This window comes from Misgurnus anguillicaudatus, chromosome 6 (assembly GCF_027580225.2).
Source record: "Misgurnus anguillicaudatus chromosome 6, ASM2758022v2, whole genome shotgun sequence".
Classification (NCBI taxonomy): Eukaryota; Metazoa; Chordata; class Actinopteri; order Cypriniformes; family Cobitidae; genus Misgurnus; species Misgurnus anguillicaudatus.
The window spans coordinates 3,115,588-3,131,866 of record NC_073342.2 but is presented as its reverse complement, the minus strand read 5'-3'; the positions used below and the strand labels follow the sequence as shown (position 1 = coordinate 3,131,866).

Sequence of the window (16,279 nt, the reverse complement as noted above, 5' to 3'; positions counted from 1 at the left end):
GAGGACCCTCCTTAACGGAAGTAACGCTTTGCAATGGAGCGTGGCTAGACTCTCTGTACAAATGAAATGAATGTACTAGAGTCTGGTTGGACCAGGCTACCAAAATGTTACATATTAGGTACTGTAAAAGGTACTGTCCCAGTGACAACTTTTGTACCTTTTGTCTGACAGTGTACAGTATACAGTTATCTATTATAGACTATTCATACAAATCAGCTGCTACTGGAAGTCAAACAAACAAACAAACAAACAAACAAACTACTTAGCTAAATAATTAAATTGTTGGATAATTAAAGAAAATATGTATCATGTTTTCATGATCTGAAAACTAAAATTAAGTGTAGAGGAAGATATACAGACAGTTTATTTTTAGGTACTTTAATAACTCCAGTTTAGTTTGCAGTTTGACTTTAAATACAAACTTTTTTAGTCAGTTCCTCATGCGATGCTATTGTGCACACACATTAAAGTGTCTAAAGAGAGTCAGCAGCGCTCAAGTTTGATCTGTCCTGAAATTATGTTTACACACAAAATAAAGCCTAGTTTATTTTTACAATGCATTACAAAATGTCTTTGCATGCCGGTTCCGGTAAGCAGGATACAAAGGATGTGAAATCATACAGTGGAGTCTGCTTAAAGGAACAGTATGTTGGATTGTGGCCAAAACTGCTATTGCAATCACAAAGCTTGTGGCTAAAACTGGTATTGCAATCACACAACTGGTGGCCAATACACAAAATGACAACATAAACATCAGTTGAGGGCTGCAACTCCACTTTTTAAATGACAATATCCTGGCCAGACCACTGTTGTCAGTGATATAAGTATTTGAAATGAAAATGATTTCTTAATGTCTAGTGACATATCAGGGCCATTTTATGATTAATTGATATAAATTTCTTACATACTGTTCCTTTAACAATCGTTCTTGCGGTAAAGTTGAACTCACCTTACTTTATCTATTGCTGTCAGTGGTGATTAGTGGACTAGCGCACATGGATTTAGTGATTATGGAGGCCCTCCTCCAAGCCTGAGGCCCTAGGCATTTGCCTACTCTCCCTATAGGTAGCGCTGGCCCTGATGGCAATGAGAAGGTTTTTAGTCAGTAAATGAAAGGCTTTTTTTTCACAAATGTCACACAAATTTGACGGTCACTGCAAAACCCTTAAAGTGCATACAAGCAAAAAGTAAAAATGAAGAAACTGTATTCAAATACAGTACTCATAAGGGACCCAGGATGTTTCCAGTGGTGGCTGGTGACTCTTTTAACCTGATAAGGAACACTACGGCACACCCCCACCCTTGCACGTGATGCTGCATACACGTCCTTGAAGCAAGTAACTTTGAAGCATTAAATCTTCAAAATATACAATCATGCGGCACATCGTTTGAAAGCTTAGACTCTCAGGATTCCATTATGCGCACACACAAAGCATCATATGATTTATAGCAGTCATAAAACTGTAATCTAGTTGTTAGTTACACTGTTAGAAATTACCAGCATTTTACAATAATTAACAGTGTTATTTTACCATGACTTGTTGTAATTAAGTGTCCCTGTAATATCCCAATGAATACCTGTGAAAACTATAGTATCCTTGGATTTTACAGCATGTAACTCTTATTTTACAGTAAAATCTTGCAATCTAAAACCTGCTGTTATATCACAAAAAGGTCTGTAATATCACAGCAACACAGTAAAAAAATTAAGGATTTCACAGCATTAAACTGTATTATTACAGTGAAATATTGTATTTAACCTCTTACACCCTGAAGTTATTTTGGGGATTTTCGCCAGGTTTTGGCCTATCCAATTTCAAAAGCTTCCCATACCCACATGCAGAGGTTTACATACAAAAGTTTTGGTATCATTGTACAGGAAACCCTTTGAAATTACATACATTTTCCTTCTGCCCCCCCCCAAAAATGTCCAGCCAACCTTAAAATAACGAAGTCTCTTTAAACAAAAAATGTGTTCCTTAGGCAAGCGCTAGCCTTTACAGCTCCCGCCCACTATTATCTGATTAGCTTGTTCAAGCCTTGGTGGTCTTTTCAGCAGTATTTAAGTCACAGGAAAAGTACTACTGTTCTCTATGACGGTAACTAAAAAAAAAAACCAGGAAAAGTACTACTGTTCTCTATGACGGTAACTAAAAAAAACCCACATCTTTAAAATATATATCAGAAACAATGCAATTTAGTATTACATAAACGTAATAACCCAACACATATTAAATTAAAACTTTTTTATAGTAAAACATGCCCAAAATAGTCCCTTATCCTTTCTTAGATTCACCTCATTATTTATTCATTCAAATACAACAGCCAATGGCAAGTCTCCAGCAGCATTTAATGTGTTTGTTTTATACGTAGTTCTGTTTATTAAAATTAGAATATGCAGTTTGGTTGTGGCATACAATATACTTACTTACTTACGCCTTGCACCCCTACTGGGGCATAGGCCGTCTACAAGGGATCTCCAGGGCCCAGTTTTTCAAAAGGTTTAATCTGGATAAAATTGATCCAGATTTAGTAATCCTTTTTTTTGCGATCCATGATCACATAATCCAGTTTACTTTTGAGCCAGTCTTTCAAAGCAACATCAGATTGGATCAATCTGATCCGGATAGGAACTTTTCAGGATCACCAAATCTGGATAACCAGTGCTCAAACAGGATAGGAGATCACAATGTAGAACTATAGACCATTTCAAAAGATGTAACAGAAGCACTTCCTATTTCATTTTTTTAACACTAGATAAACATTGAGATAAAATAAAGCAACATAACATATAGAACTGAATAAACTGAAGTTAAACAAACATCTTAAAGAAAATGATGTATGTGAAATAAAAGAATACTCTCACAAACTGTAACAGGAGGTGTATCTGGACCAGTGTTGTTTACATCTTTTGAAATGGTCTATAGATATGTAAAGAGCAACAAGTAGAATAGCTAGTGTGGGGTCAATATAAGTTTATTTTTAATTGAAATGAAAGCACACACATAAAAAAACAGAAAAAACCCACCCCGTCCTCTTCCAGCAGTCCGCTCATCTGAGGCCTATACAACACAAACACTGAATATATAAAGAGTTTCGTTGCAAAACGAGATAAATCCGTTTTTATCATTTTTGTCAAAACATTTTTATTATTATGTTATCATATTATTATTTTGTTTTATGGTGCTAGTTAGCTGTATTTTTTAAGTTATGAAGGTTTAAATCAAAACAAACCAACTGCAGTTGGATTGATATTAATTGGAATGCACAACCAAAAAACGAGATTTCTGAATAATTAAAAAAATGGTTTTATCTCGCTTTGCAATGAAACTCTTCATATATATATATATCAATTAGTGACAGAATAAAATGTATTGTTTTTGGTCAATTTTGACAGCTGTTTGGGGGATTATTTTATGAGACCAAACTCTTTCTACTTTGCTGTAGGCCTATACTGAAAGGCTGAATACGTTAAAGCCTATCTAATCACTGTAGCCTGACAGATGAACAAATAAAATTAAAACCTAATGAATAAATAGGATATCTTGTAAGATACTGCATGATCCAAATATAGTATTATTTGATAAATTTTTAAAGTTTCATTACATTTTGGGCATGAAATCCATGCTGAATCCACCCTTCTGATGGGATCAGTTTAATCCAGATTTTTTGGATCAAAGTGATCCAAATCCTACAAAAAAGTTCTGAAAAACCCAGACTAAAGGTTTGATCCGGATCAAAACCAAGATTGGATTACGTGATCTAATCCGATTATGTAATTCGTTTTTTCTTTTGAAAAACCCATTTTCAAGATTTGATCCAATCCGTTATCCAAAATCCTAGTGGATTACTTTTGAAAAACTGGGCCCAGGAGTCTCTGTCCTGTGCTCTCTTCTCCAATTGGTTCCAGGTCATCTTCATGATCTTAAGTTCTCTTTCCAGTTCTCGGCGCCACGTGTTCCTTGGTCTGCCTCTTTTTCGCCTGCCCTGCGGGTTCCATGCTAGGGCTTGTCTGGTGATGTTGTCTGTTGGCTTACGTAAGGTGTGCCCTATCCATCTCCAACGTCGTTTTTTTTATCTCTTCTTCTGCAGGCAGCTGGTTTTATTCCAGAGTTCGTTGTTGCTGATGGTCTCTGGCCAATGTATATTTAGTATTTTGCGTAGGCAATTGTTAATGAAAACTTGTATTTTCTTTGTTATGGCAACTGTTGTTTTCCATGTTTCTGCTCCATATAGAAGAACTGCTTTTACATTGGTATTGAAGATCCTAATTTTAGTCTTGGTTGATAGTTCTTTAGATCTCCAAATGTTCCGCAGTTGGATCAATGCCGTTCGTGCTCTCCCTATTCTTTGTTTAGCATCCATCTCTGAGCCTCCCTGGCTGTCAATGATGCTACCCAGGTAAGTAAATGTATCTACCTCTTCCAATGCTTCTCTATCTAGCGTGATCGGGTTTGTGATGGTAGTGTTTATCTTTAGGATCTTACTCTTGCCTTTGTGAATGTTTAGACCAATTTGTGCGGAGGTATCTGCTACTCTAGTTGTCATCTCCTGCATCTGTTTCTGTGTGTGTGATAGTAGGGCCAAGTCATCCGCAAAGTCCAAGTCAGTTAGCTGTTTCCAAGGTGTCCACTGGATTCCATTCCTTCTCTGCCCTGTAGAGATCTTCATAATCCAGTCGATCACCAGTAGAAAGAGAAATGGTGAGAGTAGACATCCTTGTCTGACGCCTGTCTTTACCTGGAATGATTCTGTGAGTTGCCCTCTATGTATCACTTTACAGCTTAAGTTCTGATATGAGTTCCTTATAATGGTGGAGAGTTTTTCCGGTATACCATAATGGTGTAAAAGCTTCCATAATGTCTCTCTGTCCACGCTGTCGAATGCTTTCTCGTAGTCGAGGAAGTTGATGAACAAAGGTGCATTCCACTCTAACGACTGTTCGATTATAATTCGCAGCGTTGCAATTTGGTCCGTACAGGATCGATCTTTGCGAAATCCAGCCTGTTGGTCTCTCAGCAGTGCGTCAACTGGGTCTTTAATTCTGTTCAACAGGACCCTATTAAATATTTTTCCGGGCACTGATAACAGCGTGATCCCTCTATAATTTGTACAATTACTAATATCTCCCTTCTTAGGGATCTTAATGAGATATCCCTCTTTCCAGTCCATTGGTGTTTGTTCCTCTTCCCAGATCTTCTTAAATAGTGGATATAGCATTCCCACTGTAGTTTCTATGTCCGCCTTCAGCGCCTCAGCTGGGATGGTGTCTGGTCCTGCTGCTTTACCGTTCCTGAGTTGCTTGATGGCTATCCTAATTTCTTCTCTTGTGGGTGGGCTGACCTCTATGGGTAGGTACGTTTTGGCAGGTTCAATGTCTGGTGGATTTTTCGGCGTTGGTCTATTTAAGAGTTCTTCGAAGTGTTCTTTCCATCTGTTTCTCTGTTCTTGGTCCCCCACGATTGGTTTTCCTTCCCTGTCTTTGACCGGGTGCTCGGGTCTACTATACTTCCCTGCTAACTTCTTGGTCGTGTTATAAAGTTCTTTCATATTTCCCTCTCTAACAGCTTGTTCTGCTTTATTTGCCAGTTCATCAACATATTTCTGCTTATCTTCTTTAATGCTCTTCTTTGTTCTTTTATTTATCTCTGCGTACTCTGCTTGTGCCTTGATTTTCTCTGCTCTTGTTCGACTAATGTTTAAGGCATTTTTCTTCGTCTTCCTCTCCTGGATCTTCCTCAGTGTGTCAACAGAGATCCATTCTTTATGATGGTATTTTTTGGGGCCAAGCACCTCCTGGCATGTTGATGTAACCGCTTCTTTAATTCCATTCCACTTGCTCTCAAGGGGGCTTTCTTCCTCTTCCAGCAGCTCCTTTACTACTTGAAGCTTATTGCTGAGGGTTATATTAAACTCTTGTAACTTGGTAAGGTCTCTCAAGGAGGTGGTATTATATTTCTTTTGTGGTTTGTACTCTTTTGTCCGATTTTTCTTTAGTTTCAGTTTTAACCTAGCCACCACTAGATGATGGTCTGAGGCCACATCCGCTCCTCTCTTTGCTCTCACATCTTGCATGGACCTTCTGAATTTCTTATTAATGCAAATGTGGTCTATCTGGTTCTTTGTTATGTGATCTGGAGAGACCCATGTGGCTTTATGGATGTTTTTGTGAGGGAATACGCTGCCCCCGATTACCAAGTTGTTTGTTGCACACAGGTCTGCTAGCCTCTCCCCGTTCTCATTTCTATTTCCTAGTCCCTGTCGCCCCATGACTTCTTCATATCCAGTGTTATCTGTTCCTATTTTGGCGTTGAGGTCTCCCATCAGAATGGTGAGGTCTTTTTCTGGATACTTCTCTATGATATACCGTAGTCTCTCATAGAACTGATCTTTGGTGTTTTCGTCGCTGTCATTTGTGGGCGCATAGCATTGAATGACATTCATCTTTATCTTCGCTTTCTTTGTACGGAAGGAAGCTGCAATAATTCTAGGTCCATGAGGTTCCCATCCTATGAGTGCTCCTTTTGCTTCTTTTGAAAGCATCAGTCCGACTCCTTGTGTGTGTGGAGCGTTGTTCTCTTCATGTCCAGAATACAGCAACATCTCCCCTGATGCTAAATGCTTCTGTCCAGTTTGTATCCATCTGGTCTCACTAACTCCAAGCAGGGCAAGATTGTAGTTCTTCATCTCCGCCGTTACTTGGAATATCTTCCCTGTCTCCCACATTGTTCTTACATTCCATGTCCCAATATTGGTTGTCCTGGTCAGAAGAAAAGGTGTCGGCCTTGCAGCTTCCAGAATCTTCTGGCTTTCGCTACCTGGTGTCATAAATCTTCTTGTCGAAGACCTCTCCCTTCCCAGGGCTGAGTTTTCTTGTTGATTCCTTGTTGACGTTTCTGTAGCACGTGATGTTTTCCGGGGTAGGGTTGCTAACCCTACGCCCAACCCTCCTCCTTTATCCGGGCTTGGGACCGGCAAGGTACCTTTTAGGGTGTACCCCGGCGGAGTTGGCATACAATATAGTAGATATAAATTATATAAGATGGTTATACAGTAAATATACACACAGCAAAATCCCCGGTGTTAAATAAACACTGTGGATGTATATATAATCCACTCCCAGATGGGTGTGTATAGAGACTGGTGTTAAAATTTAACACTGAAGCAGTGTTGAAGTTAATGAGATAATGAAGTGATGATTAAGACATTAATGGTGAACACCTGCTGGTCATTCTGTGTCAAATTAACTAAATTTTCCTGGATTTTTTTTTTTGGAGAAAGTAATACTTAAATTATGAAGAAAGACAAAATGCAATAGATGAATTAAGGAGAAATGCCCAGTATTAAATGAACATTGTTGGGTGTATGACTCCAAAAGCTTCAATCTTGCACGTTTGCCTCTCTATCATCATCTCTGTTAAAAAAACTAAAATTATAACTTGCAGCGTTATTTTCTAAACCGGGATGACAAGTTTAACTTCTAAACAGCTGTCAGAACAAAATACAAGCATCCACACACATGATTTAGTAGACAAATCTTCTTTCTGACGTGATGTAATCACAGAATGTATCACATTAAAAAGTTTGTGTTTGTTATGGGTTCATTTGAAGTCACCATTATTGTGAATAACGTTTCCTTTAGTTAGGCATTCTTCCTTTAACCTTCACTAAACTCATTTTCCTCTTTTAACAATTGTAACATTGTATTATTAAGACTGTTTGATTATTGCTTGATGTAGAGGAAAAACTTTTCATAGCATCTGAGCTTGGTTATTTATATTATACTCTACCAATCATTAAAACATTTGATCATAAATAAATGATAAAGACAATAATGCAAATTCAAACATGCTCTATGAAAGACACTGTTCTGTAAGACTGCTGTAATGCTTTAGTTTTTTATTTTATTTTATTTTTTGCTTAAGAGAGACATCATAACTTCTGATACAAATCTCAACAAGGGTGACAGTAAATGGTAAGCAATTTGCACAATTTTGTCATGTCACAATGCATGATGGGAGTTATGAATGAGTTTTCTACAATCCTGGTACCCAGCATGCATTGCAGCATGAAGCTTTGTTGTTGATTGTCACCATGATTGTGTTTTATAGGCTGATTGTTGATGTCTCAGTGTGTCTGACTAAAGGCACAGATTAGGTTTTGGTGAAAAATATTAACTCTTAAGGCTATATGGATTTCATGGGGTGGACCAAATATAAACTTATACACTTATATACAGTGATTTTTTTTTGTATGAGAACATTGAATCACAACACTTATGTTTTCATCATAATTAACATAGTAACAGTTTAAGACTTCATTTCTCTCATCTTCCTCTGCTCTAACAAAAGTGTTTAATTAACACACTTCCACAATGAGCAGAAAAAAACTAACAATAAACTTCAAGACCCAAGTACCCAACTAAAGGAAACACTAATCGGAGCAATGGTGACTAACTTTATTAACCAGATTTACAGCAGTTGTATCGAAGTTAAACTTATCATCCATGTAACTCTGCAAGCAAGTTGTAGTTTTGGTTTTCAAACAGAGATGATGATAGTGTTTATTTAACTGTGGGGATTTCATCTATTACATTTAAATATTTTGTCTTTCTGCATTATTTTGGTATTGCTTTATCCAGAAAAAGAGTCATCAAAATAAAAAAATGAAAGACAGTGAAAATTCTAAAATTTAGTTAATTTGACACAGAATGACCAGCAGGTGTTCACCATTAATGTCTTAATCATCACTTTATTATCTCATTAACTTCAACACTGCTTCAGTGTTAAATTTTAACACCAGTCTTTATACACACCCATCTGGGAGTGGATTATATATACACCCACAGTGTGTATTTAACACCGGGGATTTTGCTGTGCAGTATTGTAACAGCTGAGCATCACGTGCAGTTTTAAAATCAAATTTTAGCGGTTTTGTCATCGTCATTCATCAGCTCATTCAGCTCGCGTTTGAGAAGATTTATCTTTGGTCTCGTCGCAAATCACACTTACAGTATTTTAGGGCTTGTGCTTTTGTCTGGTGCTGTTATAGGCAAACAGGATAACCTTCGACGAATTTGTCATGCATGTCAAGTTGCTAACATGATGTTTCAAAATAGATTATTTAAAGCGTTGTGCTTTGTTGTGATATTTTAGCATAGTTGCTGCAGCAGAATGTATGATAGGGTCAGGAATTCATGAAAATACAGCTTATCACATATATCACATTGAAAATACATTATTTTAAATGAAGAAAAGTGTTTATTTAGAATAAAGACATGTGTTGGGTAGGGTAGGTATAAGAATGGCTTTAATTTATCTATAAGTGAAATAATAGATTAAATGCAGTGTAAACATTAATAAAATATAGCTATATGTACAGCTTTGTATTCATAAAACCTGCTTGCCTGATTTCATTAACTGTGACTAAATGTGTCAAACTAGTGTAATCATTATAACATTATAAATAATTAATCTAAAAACACAATTCACTTATTAGGTTTAGATGTTGATATTTTGTTTCATTTTAAGTCACCATTATTGTGATTAGTGTTTGTTTTACTTGGACTCTTGACCCTTGTCTCTTTGCTTGCTAGTTTATTTCCTGGTTGTGTTAACTTTGTGTTAATACACCACATTTGTTATGAACTTTAACGTAAAGTTAATATTGCAATTCTGTGGTGGTTGGTACATAATGGTAAAAAATCATCACCTAATTCATTTACTAATCAAACGTTTTGTTTCACAGTAAATTATTGTCAACATGTACATTACTTTCACAGTACACTCTAAAAAAATAATCCGTAAAAAAACGGATAATGTCCTGGCAGAAAATTACCGGCACCTTTTCCGTTATGTTTACAAAATATCCGTTTATTTAAAAACTGAACATTCTGTAGATTTATAGAACACTTTCCGTAGATTTACGGAACATTTTCCGTAGCCTTAAGGGACACTTCAATCTGCCTATGAAACGCAACAATGGTGACAATCAACCACAAAGCTTCATGCCGCAATGCATGCTGGGTACCAGGATTGTAGAAAACTCTCTTAACATTTACTCTCACCATTGTTGAGATTTGTATCCAAAGTATTGATATCTCTGAAGCAAAAACCACAGCTGACACATTTGCAGCCATCTTATTCAAGACTGTGTGTTTTTAGATCAGCATAGAGCGTCTCTTTAATACATTTCAGTTCTTTATTCTTTTTTTATCAATTCATATTTAAATGTTAGGTAGCATAACATAAAAACAACTAAGCTTATATGACATTACAGACAATTCTCCTTCCTAAAGCAACAAACAAGTTGTAATTGCTACAAGCTAAAACACTGTTGCAATGTTGAAAGAGCAGAATCAGTTCTATGAAGGTAAAGGGACAAAAGCCTAACTAAAAGGAACACTAATCACCATAGTGGTGACTTCAAATGAATCTAAAACAAACACAAACTTGAGATTTAATGTGATAAATGTTGTGGTAAATATCCATTTGACTTACACGTCACGTCAGAAAGAAAATTTGTCTACTAAATCACATGTGTGGATGCTGGAATAGTTGAACACTTGTATTTTGTTCTGACAGCATTTGTTTAGAAGTTAAACATCATCCATGTTAGACAATAACTCTGCAAGCAAGTTGTAATTTTAGGTTTCAAACAGAGATGGTGATAGAGAGGCAAAAGTGAAAGATTGCAGCAGGGGTTATTGCACCCATAATGCAACATGTTATAAAAAAAAAACGGATAAATGCCTGTAAAACATAAATACGGAAAATTCCTTCATATTTACACAGTACTTTGTCCGTTTTTTTACGGATTTTTTTTAGAGTGTACACACTGTAATAGTACATGGCCTTGTTGTAATGATGAATAACAAAAGATTGTAATTCCCCGGTAATGTATTGTAATATCACAGTAATTGCTTTGCCATTGAAGCTGTGAAGTTACAGTATACAGTTGTGCTTTTACATCAATGCATTGTAATATCACAGATATAACATCACAGTAAATTGCTGTGAGTATTTTCACAGTATATTTCTGTAATCCTTGCTGTGAAAGTAATGCAAAATTTATCCATTTATTACTGTGAATTCACGCCGAAAAATTTTGCAGTGTGGGTGTACAAAATCTGGATGTTATTTCATTAAAAAAAAAAAAAAAAAAAAAACACTCTCTTTGAGTAGAGATGCCAAATATCAGGCATACTTCAGCATTCGGTAGATTCTCACTCCAACGAAGATTTTATACAATAATGACAAACGGCAGATTTTTATGAAATAAAAACACTAAACAGTTTAGCTAGAAAAGCCTGAAGATGTCATGTGTTGATATAATGTGTGTAAAGATTGTGGGTGTGTGACTGCTGTAGGTGCTGTGATGAACACCAGCTGCTGTTTGTTTATTGAGGGCAGATTCCAGGAACACACACACACACACACACACACACACACACACACACACACACACACACACACACACACACACACACACACACACACACACACACACACACACACACACACACACGCACACTTTTATTCAGCCTTTGAGAAAATGGACCATGTGAAGAATCAGATAATCAAAATTATTTCATGAATGTCATAAATTTATAGTGCCTATCTTTGTTTTAAAGAACATTGTTTTTAAAATAATTAAGAAAACATTAACTTTTTCTATTTTTTATTTTTATATTTATTATAAAGTAACTGTAATCATACAGCATTAATGAATAATGTCGGCATCAATATATATTGAGCTCTATAGCCAACATCTGTGAAATGGTACTTATTACCACCGTTTTAAATTCATCCCCCAGTTTTTTTAAGCAGTCACTGTTAGAAAAGAAATGCTCAATAAAAGTCCCAAGCTGTTACTGGGACAGTACTAATTTGGTAGGTTACCAATATGTACATTTTAGGTGATGCACACACAGTAATATGCACTTGGTTGTTACCAATACCTCTGAGGTACTACAGAACTCTTTAGGTGCAAATGTGTAGATTACTTGCAAAGGTACCAGGATGATTTTAATCTCGAAATGTTTTTATTCTTCTTTGCCCCTAATCCTCTTCTATACTAATCTGAAAATATTAAGAAAAATTCGTGAAATTGTATTTTTATGCCAATAACGGGGTCTGTGCACTATTTGCATGAACGGAGACGCGCGTGGCGCGCTGTCATTTGAGTGCGCGTAAAAGGCGCTGGACTCACATTACAGCCATGAGCAGTGGGCACGTTCATGTGAAATCTTCCTGATGCGGACATCTCCTTGGTCAGAGTTACTTCTAACGGACAGTGCTTTCCATCATGTTACCCATCGCCCTCGTCCTGTTTTCACTGCGTATTTACAGTGCGTTTTATACCGGACCTTTGCACCCTGAAATGTCCAACGGGACGTTTCACCACTACTTTATCCCGGACGGGGATTACGAGGAAACCGATGACCTGGAGAAATGCCAGCTGCTCTTCAGATGGCCGGAGCGCCGACCGTGTCCACTAGAGCAGGACCAGAACGCGATTATCCGCGAGGATTTTATCATCGTCAAACAACAGATAGAAGACGCGGCGCGCGTTTTGGAGACCCTTGGAATAACAATTTCCTACGACCTGGACGGCGAGGACAGTTATGGAAAATATCTGAATAGGGAAATTGTGCAGATCAACGACGCTTTTACCAACGTGGAGAAGTCGCTTCGGGAGCTCGAGACGAAATTTAAGCAAAGTCAGGAGACTGAACAAAGAGAAGAGAGCGAGTTCAATAACTTCATCCAGCCCATGTATAACGTGAAAGACACACTCCAGGAGACTTTGGACATCTCATCCGGACTAAAGGATAAACATGAACTCCTCTCTTTGATCATCAGGAGCCATGGATCGAGATTAAGCCGGCTCAAAAACGACTACCTGAACGTTTAGACTCCAAGTTGAACTGTTATTTTATCATCTTTAATTTCCAAATGATTTGAGGGTGACTTGGAAATCATTAATGTTTTATTTGGGTTTGTGCTTTATGATTTTTGAAGATGAAATGTTTTAGTCCAATAATTTAAAAAATGAATAAGAAATGATTTATTCTTGCTTAATATTTTCATTTCAGTTTGCGCATATATGTAAAAGTGTCCAACGCTACTATACAGCCTGCGCTGGTTAATAAATAGCTCTATATTGCAACAACAGCACATTTCACTTTTTACAGTGTAACCAAAACCTTTCATGAATAAGTGACTTATGTTTTCAGAATGGGTTATTTTAGTAATCAGTCTTCAAGTTGTTAGGCTCCTTTAGCTGTCTGCGGCTGACAAGATTGAGCTTTTAGAGATCTTTGGTTGAGATTTGGCATTTCCTGTGCCATTAGAACAGGAATGTCTCTTTCTCTTTCTGCCATGTGGAAGATTAATCACAGTCAGCAGAAATATGTAAAGAAACACTATCTCTACCTCCAGCCCCTGCTGGTGAACAATTTTAACCTTTATACATTTAAATCTTAAAATAAGACTTGCTGGCTAAAATAAATCCTAAATCACATTGATATACATCCCAAAATGATTGTGTCTTTATTTGATTTCTAACTAGAACAATGAAGCATTTATGGTACTGTTTACCCACAATCCCCCCGGGCTGGGATGTTTTGACTTTCTCACATCCAGGGTTTGATTCTTATTGGTGGTTAAAGCCCAAGGAAAAAATGTCCTTACTAATGGTGTAGTGTTACCAGAGCTAAGTCTATTTATGACATATGGATTTAGTTTCAGTGGTTATGTTGAAAAAAAATAATAATATAGGCAACAGAAAAGAGAATTCTTAATATTTATTTTAAGTTTTGAGGTTTGTTTTTACCTTTGAAAACGATGAGAATTGAGCGAGTTTGATTGGTGTGTTGGCTTTGATAGATTGGCAAGTTAACATCATTCGTGCTTAAAGTTAAACAAAACCAAATGCTCGACTTGGCTTTTATGTGCCAAACGCTATAAATTACATTCAAAGTGTGTGAAGAAAAGAAGAAATATTATAAGAATGTTCTGGATTGCAAGATAAGCTCTGTTGACAGCATTGCTGGCATAATAATGATACCACATAAAATAGCATGCAGTAATGCACTTTTACTGGCGGTGTAAACTGGCAAAGAGCTCACTTAAAAATGGCAATGTAGAAATCCCAGTTTACATGCAGAGATCTGCATCTGCAACATGGAAAAGGGCATTTAAAAGTAGAGCACCTATCTACCGATTCATGATTTTACATTTCCTTTTCCATCTTTCAAAGATGCTATTGAGCATTACATTTTCAGCTGACATCAGAGGTATTCAGGCCAATCACAATGTACAGGTTAGCTGGCCAAACAGGGACACAGCGCTTTTTAGGTCAATGAGTTTTTTACAAAAACAGTGATTGGCCTGAGTACCTCTGACGTCAGCCGGAAATGTGATGCTCCTTACCATGTTTGAAAGATTCGCTCACAATTCAATGCTAACAGGAGTTAACTTACAGGCTGTGAGTCTGAAGAGGGAGGAATTATGATAATGTCGGTCTTGTCCACGTCAACAGACCTAGGAAGCAGTGGCGGCGCGTGACTGCTCATCCGAAGATGTGCTAATTCAAAATGAGTGTTCGGATTGTCACGTGTGTGGTTACCTTTTCCAAAATATGTGTCCTACGTGTCGCGAGATCCTGTGTGCTTCACATGTTTTGTCAAAATAAGTGCCTGCTGCACACATCAAAACCGTTTATGATAAAAGAGACGCTCGCGTTCCCAAAATACACGCTAGACACTTCCTTAGTAAACTTTGATTACGCATAAGATTATACGAGTATCTGGCAAACGCGAGCGTCTCTTTTATCATGAACCCTTTAGACGCATTATTTTGGCACGTGATGCACGCACGATCTCTCAAAGCGCGGAACACATGTTTTGAAATTACGAACCACACACATGACGAGCTACATACATGTTGTGAAGAACTTTGCATTGTGTGCTTCAAAAAAATAAGTCAGCAGCCGCCACTGCTAGGAAGTAAACTTTTGCCTACAATCCGTGTGTTTGTTGTAGTCCAAGAAAAGAGATTTACGTTGGAAACGATAATTTGCGTCATTGTTACCTTGGGGTTTATACATTTTGCATATTATTAACATGTACTAATACACACTTACACACCAAAGGAAATGTAAAAACGTGAATCGGACCATAGTTGCTCTTTAACGTAAAAGATGCTACTTGATCCAGTCGCCCGCCAAAGAGCACCAGGCTTCTACTTCCATCAGCTCCCCACTGGTCCTCACTCTCCCTGCTACTTCGTCTCCACCTTAATCCGTCCTTTTAATCCGTCAGCTCCATTTTTGGTATTTGACGTCTCTCTGGTCCTTTGGCTTCTTAGCTCCACCTATATCGTCAAGTCAAAATATGTGTTCGGTGTGTCATGTTAACCTATCTGCATTGCGCATCATGTTAAAATCACTGCCTGCTACAGACGCTTCGTAAGGGTTTATGATAAAAGAGACGCTCGCGTTTGCTAGATACTCGCTTAACCTGCGCAATCAGAGTTTACTGTTGCCTAAATCCCAATTCCAATTCCATTTTATGCCCCTACGCCTTGCCCCATGAAACAGAGTGAAAAGGGGACATTTTAAAAATATTAAGAAATGGGACAACACTACTACACCTTCATATAACATTATACGTCCTACGTCAAAGTAGATGCAATGTTTATCACAAACTTAAAAGATGCGTCTGAATCTGTAGTCATATAAGTTACAGCCTAAAAAGTGGCCCTTGAAGCCCAAAAGCAAGCAGCACACCCCTCTGTTAGCCATTCAGATGCTCTCTCCCTTATCTATTCACATTTCAGTGTCCCACGGTCTGTTTGCTATTGCTGTATTGCTGTAGTGGACTGGCAATCTGAAGCACCGGGAGTTTTCCCTGATGTGCCGCCTCCAGAATGGGGGCAGACTGGGGAAACAGGGACGCATTTAGACCGGGGGAACCAGGACGCGATTACAAAAAGGAAAAGGAACGCGGACACGTTCAGTGAGGGGGTTTGATTGCTCTCCAGAGGTCACATTTGTTGCTGTACTATTGTGCAATTAGTACCGTGGAATATGTTAGCGATTGTTTTGCGAACATTTCTTTTAATTACATGACCAAACATGAACACAAGATTGAATGTAACATAAAACAAATGATTGTATATTGATGTGAAAAAATACTTGAATCATACTCACATGAGCTGCAGCCATGTTGGAAAATTACCCCTTTGTTTGAAGTGAGGACCTGAAAAACTTTTGT

The 16,279-nt window shown here is 37.6% G+C and overlaps 1 protein-coding gene and 1 pseudogene across 1 annotated transcript; one reads left to right on the top strand and one right to left on the bottom strand.

The window, feature by feature from the left end:
• Positions 1 to 3,807: 3,807 nt before the first annotated feature.
• LOC141364416 (uncharacterized) lies at positions 3,808 to 6,828 on the bottom strand (annotated as a pseudogene).
• A 5,214-nt stretch (positions 6,829 to 12,042) lies between these two features.
• On the top strand, positions 12,043 to 13,532 carry fibina (fin bud initiation factor a). Its single transcript, XM_055192556.2, has one exon. The coding sequence runs from the start codon at positions 12,307 to 12,309 to the stop codon at positions 12,913 to 12,915; it is 609 nt and encodes a 202-aa protein (XP_055048531.1). The 5' UTR covers positions 12,043 to 12,306; the 3' UTR covers positions 12,916 to 13,532.
• Positions 13,533 to 16,279: the final 2,747 nt, after the last annotated feature.

Bases quoted from the DNA above. Each gene is read 5' to 3' on its own strand.
- fibina (XM_055192556.2), top strand. From the start codon at position 12,307: ATGTTACCCATCGCCCTCGTCCTGTTTTCACTGCGTATTTACAGTGCG.